Raw genomic sequence first — 12,495 nt, 5'->3', positions numbered from 1 at the left:
GAATGCAGCACTGCGGGGGGGTCTCAGGACAGCAGAGTAGAGGGGCAGAATCACCTCCCTCAACCTGTTGCCCACACTTCTTTTGATGCACCCAAGACACAGTTGGTTTTCTGGGCTGCAAGCGCACATTGCTGGCTCATGTTGAGCTCCCCATCAATCAGCACCCTCAAGTCCTTTTCCTCAGGGCTGCTCTCAATCCATTCTCCATCCACCTGTACTTGTGCTTGAGATTTCCCCGACCCATGTGCAGAACCTTGCACTTGGCCTTGTTGAACTTCATGAGGTTCTCATAGGCCCACCTCTCCAGCCTGTCAAGGTCCCTCTGCATGGCATCCCTTCCCTCCAGCGTGTCCACAATACCACACAGCTTGGTGTCATCAGCAAACTTGCTGAGGGTGCACTCGATCCCACTGTCCATGTCACCAACAAAGATGTTAAATAGCACTGGCCCCAGTATTGATCCCTGAGGAACATCACTCGTCACTGATCTCCACTTGGAGATTGAGCCCTTCTCTGCAACTTTCTGAGTGTGACCATCCAGCGAATTCCTTATCCACCAAGTGGTCCATCTGTCAAATCCATGTCTCTCCAATTTAGAGACAAGGATGTCATAAAGGACAGTGTCAAATGCTTTGCACAAGTCTAGGTAGATAACCTCAGTTGCTCTTCCCAAGTACAAAAATGAAGAACATAATACCAGATTTTAAATTAGTCTGCAAATTCTCTTGGGCTATGCAATCAACGAGAACTTCTTGTACTTTATTAAGGACAATACACAACTTGCTGGTTTTTTTTCCCTTCAAAGTAGTATGAGATTGACAAACAACTTCAGAAAAATTCATAGTTAACCATTTAAAATTGCAAATTAATTCTAAACACCCAATCTTGAATATAATTTATCAATGAGAAACTCCTGGAAATACAGAATGGATATGTCCATTATTGCACAGTAAGCTAGATTTGGTAATCAAAATCTGTCCCTACTGTTAGATTAATAGTTTATGATATCAGAACAAGCCAAAGAAGCAAACTCATTTAGCAAAAACTCTCAACTCAGTATTAACTACAGGTTTTACCTTGGAATTAGGCAGCAGCTCAACAAAAAAGTCCTCCAAATCTTCAAAGGAAGTACTTGCACAGACTACAATAAGACAAACTCCCATAACTCTACTGACATTTTATATTCTCTCCAGGTCCTGTAAATGCAGTTATTTCATTTCAAACACATACAATACATGGTTCCATATTTTAATATATATAAAAGAAAAAAAATCATTGTACATCTGTTAATTTAAACTTCAGGCCACTGCACATAATCCTCCAAGTTACAATCCAATACACACTGATGATGAGACACTTTCTACTTATTCTATTCATGCAAAGAACACCATTAATCAGTAGATATTCAGTGTGCAAAATTTGACCTTTCATACTGAAACCTCGATGAGATTAAAATTAAATTAAAAAAAATAAAATTAAAGCTAGTTTTTTCTCACAGTATTGCTGGCACAATTAACTCGGGTTTTAAGTTAACCACAATATATCACAGAGCACCTGAATTTTTGTTTTTTTAATATTTTGTGGTAATGAAGAAGATACCTGAGTTAGAGTCACTTCTAAATTTAAAAAATGTAATTGTCTCCAAATTAAGTCAAAGAAAACCTATTAATTTTTTACACAAAAAGTTTTCATTAAATGTTGGTTCCAACAAAAACTAAAAATCAACGACGCTGAGATTCCATCCTTTACGGAGATTGCATTTACTCAGACAAGTTTATTCTCCTCTCTACCCCTCTGCAATGCTTTAGATTATGTAGTTATCTTAATATACTGGAAAACATAGATACACCTACAGTTTAAATGTGTTTTAATGAGTTCTAATTATATGAATGAAGCTGTGGATTTCACCAGATCATTTAATATTTTGAGAAATTATTTATTTATCTATGACCTAATTTAGTCTTTCTCAGAATTTCCTGTCATTTATTATCCCCATTCATCTCCATAGTCATCTTGTTTTCTCCAATCTTACAGTAAAGGGGAAAATAAAGAACAGTTATATCTGTGATGCAAATGAAATTAAACCAAAACTTTTCCGATTTGTAATGTCTTTGCTCTTATGTAGCCATTGAAATATCTGTCAAAACCTCATAAACCCCATTTCAATCTGATTTGGATGGCAAAACATACCAGAAAAGTCTTCTGAAAAGTGAAAAACTTTCTACTGCAGCAATATCATTTAGCTACTTGGTTATCTCAGTATTAACAAGGCAAGTATTGACATAGCAGCACTTTGCTCAATTATGATTCCTGCTTTCCTCACTCTAAAAGACCGATAGTTAGCCCTTAAATAAAGCATCCCATCTCAGCACTGAAAAGACCCCACCTGGAGTACTGTATCCAGCTCTGGAGTCCTCAGCACAGGAAAGACATGGACCTGTTGAAGCAGGTCCAGAGGAGGGCCACAAAAATGATCAGAGGGATCGAACACCTCCTGTGAGGAAAGGCTGAAAGAGTTGGGGTTGTTTAGTCTGGAGAAGGCTCTGTGGAGACCTTATTGCAGCCTTTCAGTATCTGAAAGAAAGATGGGGACAAACTTTTTAGCAGGGCCTATAGTGATAGGACAAGGGGTAATGGTTTCACAGTAAAGGAGGGGAGATTCAGACTAAATATAAGGAAGAATTTATTTTACAATGATGGTGGTAAACACTGGAACAGGTTGTCCAGAGAGGAGATAGATGCCTCATCCCTGGAAACATTCTAGGTCAGGTTGGACAGGGCTCTGAGCAACCTGATCTAGTTGAAGATGTCCTTGCTTATTGCAAGGGGGTTGGACTAGATGACTTTTAAAGATCTCTTCCAAGCCAAACTACTCTATGATTCCCTTTTAAATTTCATAAAATTTTCTTGACTGTTCCTTTACAGAGATTTCTACACAAATGTTATGTACTGAGTGTTTAAAGAAATGTAGTAAGTTAACTTTAAAGCGTTTTAGCTTTACAGTAGAAAACCCAGACATTGTAAAAGCCTAAAAGCATGAAAATTAAGTTTTTCATGTTAGAGAAATTAAATATTTAAACTGTCCATCTCACAGTAACTGTCTACTCCTCTACACAGAAAAACAACCCCAAGTACATAACAGTTATCTATGTTATCAAAACAAGAAGCAACCCTCAACAAGTTTAATACAAGGCAAGTCGCATTGGATTCTCTATGTTGGCTTTCAAGGTCTCCAGAAACTTTGAAGCCAGTTCATCATCTACCACCCGACCATCACTTGAAAGAGTCACTGTCATAAGTTGATGCTGCTCAAGTTTCTCATTCCCTTCTTCATCTTCCACAATCTTGAGCTCCGGTCTTGCTCGGCCCACAGCCAGGATGCAGGCCTGTGGAGGGTTTATGACTGCAGTGAAATCATTGATGCCAAACATGCCCAGATTGGAGATACTAAATGAAAGAGAAAAGAGTTACCAGTAATGTCAGAAATTATATATTCCCTAGAAGAAGAAATCTATATTCAATGACTACTATGACCTAATTCTCTTCCAAGGCCAAACCCATTAGATCTGAACTGGATTTTAGTTGGGCACATTCCAGCTCTCAAAGGTTTGGGATTATTTGCAATTACAACTTATGTGTCTTTTCAAAAGTCCCATTTCTTTACAGTCTCCTTGCATTGCATGCACTAAAGGCAGAAAGTAGGACAGGAAAGTGGTATCTTCAAATAAACTTTGCCTGGCCCTGTTCCAAGCAAAACGTCTTTTAGATTGAACCTTACAACTTTAGGTTACAATGGCTGCTGATAACCGAGTGATACCAAGTGAAACCACCCAGGCACAGAAAAGCCTCATCTTGCCTTTCTCCCTTGAACATTTTTGTCTGTGTAGCCGACTAGGAAGTGGTATATAAGAAAAGGCTTGGACTCTTTTGTGACAGACTGTCTATAGACAGAGCTGGCCAACTGTCTCCTTGTTATAGTTACTGTAAAGAAAAAATATTAATCTGTACAGAATAATAGAACAGTTTAATTGGAAGCACCTTGAAAAGTCATAAGCAGGGACATATTCAACTACATCAGGTTGCTCAGAGGCCTGTCCAACCTGACCTTGAATGCTTCCAGGGATGGGGCATCCACTTGGTATCACCTGCAAATTTGCTGAGAGCAAGCTTGATTCTACTGTCTATGTCATTGAGGAAGATATGAAACGGTACTGGTCCCAATATGGACCCCTGAGGGACACCACTTATTGCTGATCTCCATCTGGACATTGAGCCATTGACCACTACTGTCTGGATGCAAACATCCAGCCAATTCTTTATCCACTGAATAGTTCATCCGTCAAACCCTTATCTCTCCCATTTAGAGAGAAGGATGTTTTGGGGGATAGTGTCAAAGGCCTTACAAAAGTCCAGATAGATGATATCCATAGCTAGCCTCCTGTCTACTGATGTAATCACTCCATCACAGAAGGCTACTAGGTTCATCAAGCAAGACTTGCCCTTGGTGAAGCTGTGCTGGCTGTCTCGAATCACCTCTTTGTCCTCCATGTGCCTTAATATCGCTTTTAGGGGGATCTATTCCACAGTATTCGCAGGCACAGAGGTGAGGCTGACAGGTCAGTGGTTCCCAGGGTCGTCCTTTCTACCTCTTTTAAAAATGGGTGTGATGTTTCTCTTTTTCCAGTCACCAGGGACTTCACTTGACTGCCATGACGTTTCAAGTATCATGGAGAGTGGCTTGACAACTACATCAGCCAATTCCCTCAGGCTTCTGGCAGGCATCTTGTCAGGTCCCATAGACTTATGTATGTTCAAGTTCCTCAGGTGGTTACCAACCTGATCTTCTCCCACACTGGGAGAGACTTTTCTTCCCCAGTCCCTGCCTTACACTCAATCCACTCAAGAGATGTGGGAAAAGGGGTTGCCAGCAAAGACTGAGACAAAAATATTGTTGAGTACTGCAGCCTTCTCCTCATCCATTGTTACCAGTTTGCCAGTCTTGCTTTCTTTGATGTTCCTTTTCTGGCTGATATGCCTGTAGAAGCCCTTCTTAGTATTCTTGCATCCCTTGCCAAGTTCAGCTTCATCTGCACCTGGCATTTCCTGACCCCATCCCTACACAACCGGGCAGTGTCCCTATACTCTTCCCTGGGTATCTATCCCTGCTTCCAGTGCTGTGCGCATTTCCTACTTTGACCAGCAGGTCTTGACTCATCCATGTCTATCTCTTGCCTTCCTTTCCTGATTTATTAAACTTGGAGATTTCTCACTCATTGAGACCTCTTGCACTCTATGGAAAGCATCCTTAAAGGTCTGCCAGCCTCTGTTCTGCTCCCTTGTCTTTGAGGGCAGTTTCCCAGGGGTCCTATTGACTAAATACTTGAACAGCTGGAAGTTTACTTTTTTGCCTGACACAGATCCCTCAGGACTGCAAACTCCACCAGTGCGTCATCACTGCAGCCCAGCCTTCTCCAATCTTGATGTCACTGATTAGCTCACTGCATTGGTGACCAACAGGTCCAGTATCACATCCCCTCGGTAAGGGTGTCTACTACCTGGCTTAAGAAGTTATCCACAACACATTCCAGGAGTCTCCTGGATTGCTTATAGCTCACTATGCTACTTTTCCAGCAGATGTCAGGGTGGCTGAAGCCCCCAGCAGGATGAGAGCCTCGAGTGCAATGCCTCCTGTAGCTGGAGTGAGAAGACTTCGTCAATAGGCTCCCCCTTGATTGAGCAGCCACACACCAACCACAAGCTTCTCTCTGTGCCTCGGTCTCTAATTACCCATAAGCTTTCAAACCTGCTCTGGCCATTCTTCAGAGGCAGCTCATCACAATCTATTCATTTCCTGATGTAGAGGGCAATTCCTCCACCCCTCCTTCCTCACCCCGTCCCTTCTGAATAGCCTGTAACCCCTCAGCAGCCGCACTCCAGTCATTGGATTCATCCTGCCAAGTCTCAGTAATGGCAAGTAGGTCATGGATTTTAAGCAGCATGGTGGCTTTCAACTCCTCCTGTTTGTTGCCTGTGCTGTGCGCATTGGTGTAGAGGCACTTCAGCTTTGCTGTCGGCTATTACTTTCTTAGAGGAAACACCCCTTAATTCCTTTGAGGTATTTCACAGGTGTTTCCCCGTTGGCTCCTATTATCTCAGGAGTCCGTGGCTCACCTCCGTAAGACTTCAGGTGTGCTCTAGTGTAGCCAGCATATCTCAGAGCAACAGGTTGAGGTCCCTCTCTAGCACCCCATCCCTCTAACCTTGTCATGGTCGTTCCCACAGCTCGTCATGGGCAAGCCTGGTATTATCCCCCTCCCCCTTCAAGTCTAGTTCAAAGCTCTGTCAATGAGCCCTGCTAGCTCATGAGCAAAAATGCTCTTCTCCCTTTGAGACAGGTAAAATCTGTCTGATGCCAACAGGCCTGGTGCATGTAGGCCATCTCATTATCTAAAACCAAAAATTGTGCATGACACCAGCCACGGAGCCATGTATTAATAAACTGGGCACGTCTGTTTCTTCCAATGATGTTGCCTGCAACTGGAAGGAGAGAGGCAAAAATAAGCTGTTTGCCGATTCCCTTACAACACCATTCCCAAGGCCCTGAAGTCTCTTTTGATGGCCCTTGGACTACACATTGTAGCATCATCACTACCCACATGGAACACCAGCAATGGGCAATAGTCCAAGTGCCGTACCAGGCTAGGAAATTTCCTAGTGATGTCCTCATCCCAGGCCCCAGAGAGGCAGCAAACTTCCCTTAGAGGAGGGTCTGACCAGCATATTGGACACTGTTCTCCCTCAGAAGGGAGTCGCCTATAACTACAGCTCGTCTTTTCTTCCTTGTGAAGGGTGGTCGTGATACATGGGGTAGGCCTTTCTGACCTTGGCAACACCTCTGTGCAGATGGACTGTCATCCACATCATCCATTGACTGGCCTTCCACATCCTCCATACCTTTGTACAGAGGCACCTGGGAAGGTGATGCGGCAAGGAGTGGGTTCACCTGCCTCACTGAGCATGGACTTGCCTCAATTCACTTCTCTCCTTTAAGCTACTGTCTTCAGCCTGGCAGAGGAAGGATACAGAATCCCTTTGATCTTGGTTTTTTTCGGTGTCTATTCCTGTTTCTGTCTCAGGGAGGGCGGAGCATGGTTCCACCAGTCTCTCTTTCTCAGACTCCATGATGCTCCTTCACCTTTCTACTTCCTCTCATAGCTCTGCCACCAGATGAGAAGATCATCCACCTGGTCACACCTCACACAGCTGTTCTCACTTCTGCTATCTGTTACTAGTGAAATGCTCACAGTTATTCGCACTCGGGGGCCATTTGTGTTGATGAAGACAACCAAGCTCTACCGCTGCATTTCTGTACGTTTTTCTGCTGAAAGGCTTAGAGATTCTTTTGACCACTCCTCCAGCATGAGAGCCACATACTCCAGACATTTGCAATCCAGGCACATTAATACACCTTACAGTAATGTTTCTGCAGAAGTCTGTAGTATCACTCTCATCACAAAATTATCTATTCTAGAAGATATGATTAACATAAGCATTCAGAATTAGCTTTTAAAAAACTGACAAAAAGCAAGCTAAGCTAAAGTTTATGTAAGAAAACATGGTGCTTGATGATACTGTGTCATAAAATATAGTACATTAAAGTTTTAGAAATCTGGGGAGTGTAGAAAGTCAGCTGAGAAATTAATTGTGCAACTGTGTCACTACATTCATGCTAGTGTTTTACACATGCCATTTATTTCTCATCACTGAGTTCACTAGTTCTTTTTACAGAGTAGATTTTGTAGAAAAAAAATTTACTAAATATATGCTACTATTTAAAATCGATCTACTGTTTTTTAATGTTTTAGTCAAAAGTAAACTATAAGGGTTAACACCATAACTTTGCTGTAACTTTTTTTGTCCCTCTAGAGACATTCCTCTGAAGAGTGAATTGAAGACAAACTGGACATCGCTGTCTGCTGTGATACTTCTGCCAAACAACTCCTCTTAAAATATTTATTTTAAAACTATTACCAGTGGCTTTTCCTAACTACAGAATGCAATTAAAAAAAAACAACTAAACAAGAAAACCAACATTCTTCTGCAATTGGGAAAAATTAAAAAAAAAAAAAAAGGCACATCAGTCTCAGTATGAAAAACGTGAATTTCACACCACGCTCAGATGAAATAAACCTGTACCAAGACAATTGTTTCCCCTTAATATAGGACACTTGGCCTAGTTTTGTCTCTCGATCATCACATGTAGCTTCACCCTAAATGAAGCAAGATTTTAAAAGGCAACGCATTAACGTACAGCATTTAGCTGAGGATAAAACAGTTCTAAACCCACATAGTGCGTATTAAATTCTGCTACAGAGTTTTACCTAAAAGATCCTCCCTGGTACTCTTCCGGTAATAGTTTTCCATCTCTTGCTTTCTTTGCTAGAGCCTAAGGAAAATTAAAGAAAAAGAAGAGGAGAGAGGAAAGAAATTTAAGTGTTGTAATAGATTAATTCTTTTTGTGTCTTTTTTAAGACACTATACGTCCATACAGCAGTACCATACAGCCATTAAAGTCATTTGCTTTTAGATTTAGGGAAGCACCTCAGCAACCACTGGTGTTGTAGCTGCAATGATTTGACAAAGAGACAAGGACAAAAAACCACCTTTATTTTCTCAGTTATATTGGCTGTTCAATAAATGCTGCTCTCTCATCTTGCAAACCTTGCTGCAGTTTTCACAATGGAACCACCATTCTGTCTGGTGCTTTTTAGATGATAAAAATATCTAGCAAAATACCAATAAGACAAATTGACAGTATTTTTCTTAAGATATTTGTTTAAAGAAAACTGCCATGTACCACTTCAGAACTCTCTAGCAGATTGAGGAGAATGTATTTCTTACAGCTAAGCATTCAACTGCCTTAAAGACCACCCTTCCTGTGACCTCCCTTTTGTTTGTCTTTTCTACTTCTAATATAATAGACGAAACTCTCCACAAACATTTTGTTCAAAATACAGCCCAACAAGTTCATACTATGTTCTAAGATAAGATCACAGAGAAAAAGATCCTTATCCCCACCTATGATGTTTCTAGCTCTGAGGTCTCCTTAGATGGAAGCAGTGGGAACCAGGATGAATAATTCTTACAACAGTTGTCACGTAAGGAAGAAAGGAATGTGTGGACCTCAAACAAAATGGCACTCATTGGTGGGTAAAGAGCCAGTTATTCAGCCACCAACCCGTTCCTAACACCTTGTGAGTACTCAATGGAAAAGGTGGTGACTGGAAATGTGCTGGATGACTTCTCCGTTAGTAGTAATCTTAACAAAAGGAGGAGCTCTTCAACTGACAGCAGAGGCAGACATGGGAATATTTGCAGGACAGATGAGGTATCCTGTTCATACAGAACACATTTAGTGGTTTTGGCTTGTATCATATTTATTCTGCAGGTGGAAAAGAGCATGGAAAATGTCACGTAGTGACAACTGCAGCATTATAGAATCATAGAATCATAGAATGGTTAGGGTTGGAAGGGACCTCAAAGATCATCCAGTTCCAACCCCCCTGCCATGGGCAGGGAAATCCTCCACTACACCAGCTTGCCCAAAGCCTCATCTAACCTGGCCTTGAACACCTCCAGGGATGGGACAGCCACAACTCTGGGCAACCTGTTCCAGTGCCTCACCAACCTCAATGTAAAAAATTTCTTCCTTATATCTAATCTAAATCTCCCCTCTTTCAGTTTGAATCCATTGCCCCTCGTCCTATCACTACATGCCCTTGTAAAAAGTCCCTCTCCAGCTTTCCTGTAGGCCCCCTTTAGGTACTGGAAAGCTGCTATAAGATCACCCCGGAGCCTTCTCTTCTCCGGGCTGAACAGCCCCAACTCTCTCAGCCTGTCTTCATAGCAGAGGTGCTCCAGCCCTCAGATCACCTTCGTGGCCCTCCTCTGGACTCGTTCCAGTAGCTCCATGTCCTTCTTGTGTTGGGGACTCCAGAGCTGAACACAGTATTTCAGGTGGGGTCTCATGAGAGCAGAGTAGAGGGGCAGAATCACTTCCCTCGACCTGCTGGCCACGCTCCTTTGATACAGCCCAGGATATGGTTGGCTTTCTGGGCTGCCAGCGCACATTGCTGGCTCATGTTGAGCTTCTCATCCACCAGCACTCCCAAGTCCTTTTCCTTAGGGCTGCTCTCAATCCATTCTCCGCCCTGCCTGTACTTGTGTTTGGGTTTGCCCCGACCCACGTGCAGGACCTTGCACTGGCCTTTTTGAACTTCATGAGGTTCTCACAGGCCCATCCCTCCAGCCTGTCAAAGTCCCTCTGGATGGCATCCCTTTCCTCCAGCATGTCCACAACACCACACAACTTGGTGTCATCTGCAAACTTGCTGAGGGTGCACTCAATCCCACTGTCCATGTCACCAACAAAGATGTTAAATAGCACTAGTCCTAGTACTGACCCTGAGGAACACCACTCGTCACAGGCCTCCACGTGGACATTGAACCGTTGACCACAACTCTTTGAGAGCGACCATCCAGCTAATTCCTTATCCACCGAGTGGTCCATCCATCAAAACCATGTCTTTACAGTTCAGAGATAAGGATGTCGTGCGGGACAGTATCAAATGCTTTGGATAAGTCCAGGTAGACAATGTCAGTTGCTCTTCCCCTATCCATCAATGCTGTAACCTCATCATAGAAGGCCACCAAATTAGTCAGGCAGGATTTGCCCTTAGTGAAGCCATGTTGACTGTCACCAATCACCTCCTTGTTTTCTGTGTGTCTTAGCATAGTCGCCAGGAGGATCATTATGACATTTTAAAACAAATTTAACTGTTTCAAAAAGCACAGACAGGGAAATAGACTTGGATCTGCTTCTGGGAAGGCTGATCAAGGCAACAGAGTCTGTTTATATTTTTCTTCTTCTGGTAAAAATAATAAAAGTAATGATAGTTTCCAATCATTTAATTATGTGAGGGAAATTTCAGTGGAAGTGAATAGAAAACCAAAGATCTGCTTTATCGCAAGATGAAAAAAGTGCTGTATCACATTTGTGAAACTTTCTTGGAGAAGATTATTCCATGAATTCCCTCTGTTTCCTAGAAATTTTCTACTTTTTAGGAATTCTACCACTGTTTTCTAGGATTTTTTTCCATGTTCTTTCTAGGAACTGACCTTTGTTTTCTTTTTTTTTTTTTTATTTATTTCTAGATTGCTCTCCAGGCAGTTTCAGTTTGTGCCTCCCACATGTTTGTGCCCTCCACTCCCATGTCAGGTACATATTTATTTCAATAATTCAGTCAAGAAGGTGAAAAGCAAAATTATGTTGGTGTAGACACCTGTAATCTATGTGACCCAATGACTTTCATATTGATTAGTGTGACCTACATTATACACATTCCATTTGAAATGAATCATAGAATCATAGAAAGGTTTGGGTTGGAAGGGACCTCAAAGATCACCTAGTTCCAACCGCCCTGCCATGGGCAGGGACACCCTCCACTGCACCAGGTTGCTCAAAGCCTCATCCAACCTGGCCTTGAACACTCCCAGGGAAGTGAAATGAAATGAAAAGGAAATGCTTACTTTATCATAGCCCTGTTAAACACAATGCAGGTGTACATTCCCATTATGGGAACTGCAGGACACTAATTTTTGGCAAAAGAGGTTCGTAATACTGCATCACAGTATTACAGATATTGGGGATGATGAAGAAAGCACAACCTATACTTCACTTCTCATAATGCTTTTCTTCTTGTCATTCTATCACTAATCTCAGAATAGCATAACAATCCAAACTTACCTTCCTCCTCAGCTGGCTACTAGATTAGTGAAAGGATTTGTTTTCACAACACATTCAACACAAAGTAAGCAATATGGACTGGAAAGATCTTAACAACATCCAATTATGAATGTTTTGTGGCATGACACGCCTTTTTCTGCTACAACTTTGTTGGTTGTTCCCCTTGGCCAACACAGGCTATTATAATTTCTGCAGGTTTCAGTAAAAGACAAAAGTGCAGGTTGTGTCTAGTTTTGGGACAGTTTTATGCCCTAGCAGCTACTTCTGCTGCATTCCTCAGATATTGTAGTCCTTCAATTAGCACTCATTAAATGACAAAATAAGGCTTGTGTTGAGGGATTTCATCATTCATTGTATTTTTTGCCTGCCACAAAACACTTCTGTGGCTGGCAACAACTGCCACAGATTCAAGTCGCTCTAACTGGCACCTGGTCTATGCAAAATACTGCACACAAACCTGAAGAGTTTAATGTTCCCTTTCCGGTGACATTCTTAACTGAACCGCATATTGAAAAAATGCAGACAGAAATAAGTGCCATAATATAACTGCATAGAGAGTAACAACAAGCAGCTACAAGCAAGTTTCTGGGAAAGGAGAGAAAAAAAACCCTTCCAGACAAACAGAATCTCAAACCCAAAGACAGGAAATACTAAAGAAATTAACATATAGCTTTCTAACAAGAATTAAA

The 12,495-nt window shown here is 41.9% G+C and overlaps 1 protein-coding gene across 3 annotated transcripts in view; it reads right to left on the bottom strand.

The window, feature by feature from the left end:
- Positions 1-828: 828 nt before the first annotated feature.
- PDHX (pyruvate dehydrogenase complex component X) overlaps positions 829-12,495 on the bottom strand; it is a 66,897-nt gene continuing 55,230 nt past the window's right edge. For all 3 annotated transcript variants that reach the window (XM_086613141.1, XM_086613142.1, XM_086613140.1), the window contains 2 exons: positions 8,382-8,446; positions 829-3,447 (listed from right to left, as the gene is read on the bottom strand). In XM_086613141.1, coding sequence (XP_086469267.1) covers positions 3,183-3,447; positions 8,382-8,446 — 330 coding nt within the window. In that variant the 3' untranslated portion in view covers positions 829-3,182. The remainder of the gene's footprint in view (positions 3,448-8,381; positions 8,447-12,495) is intronic.

The sequence above is a fragment of the Tauraco erythrolophus genome, chromosome 6 (assembly GCF_009769465.1).
Source record: "Tauraco erythrolophus isolate bTauEry1 chromosome 6, bTauEry1.pri, whole genome shotgun sequence".
NCBI classification, from domain to species: domain Eukaryota; kingdom Metazoa; phylum Chordata; class Aves; order Musophagiformes; family Musophagidae; genus Tauraco; species Tauraco erythrolophus.
Note: the sequence above shows the minus strand (reverse complement) of the source record. Positions and strands in the feature narration are given on the sequence as shown.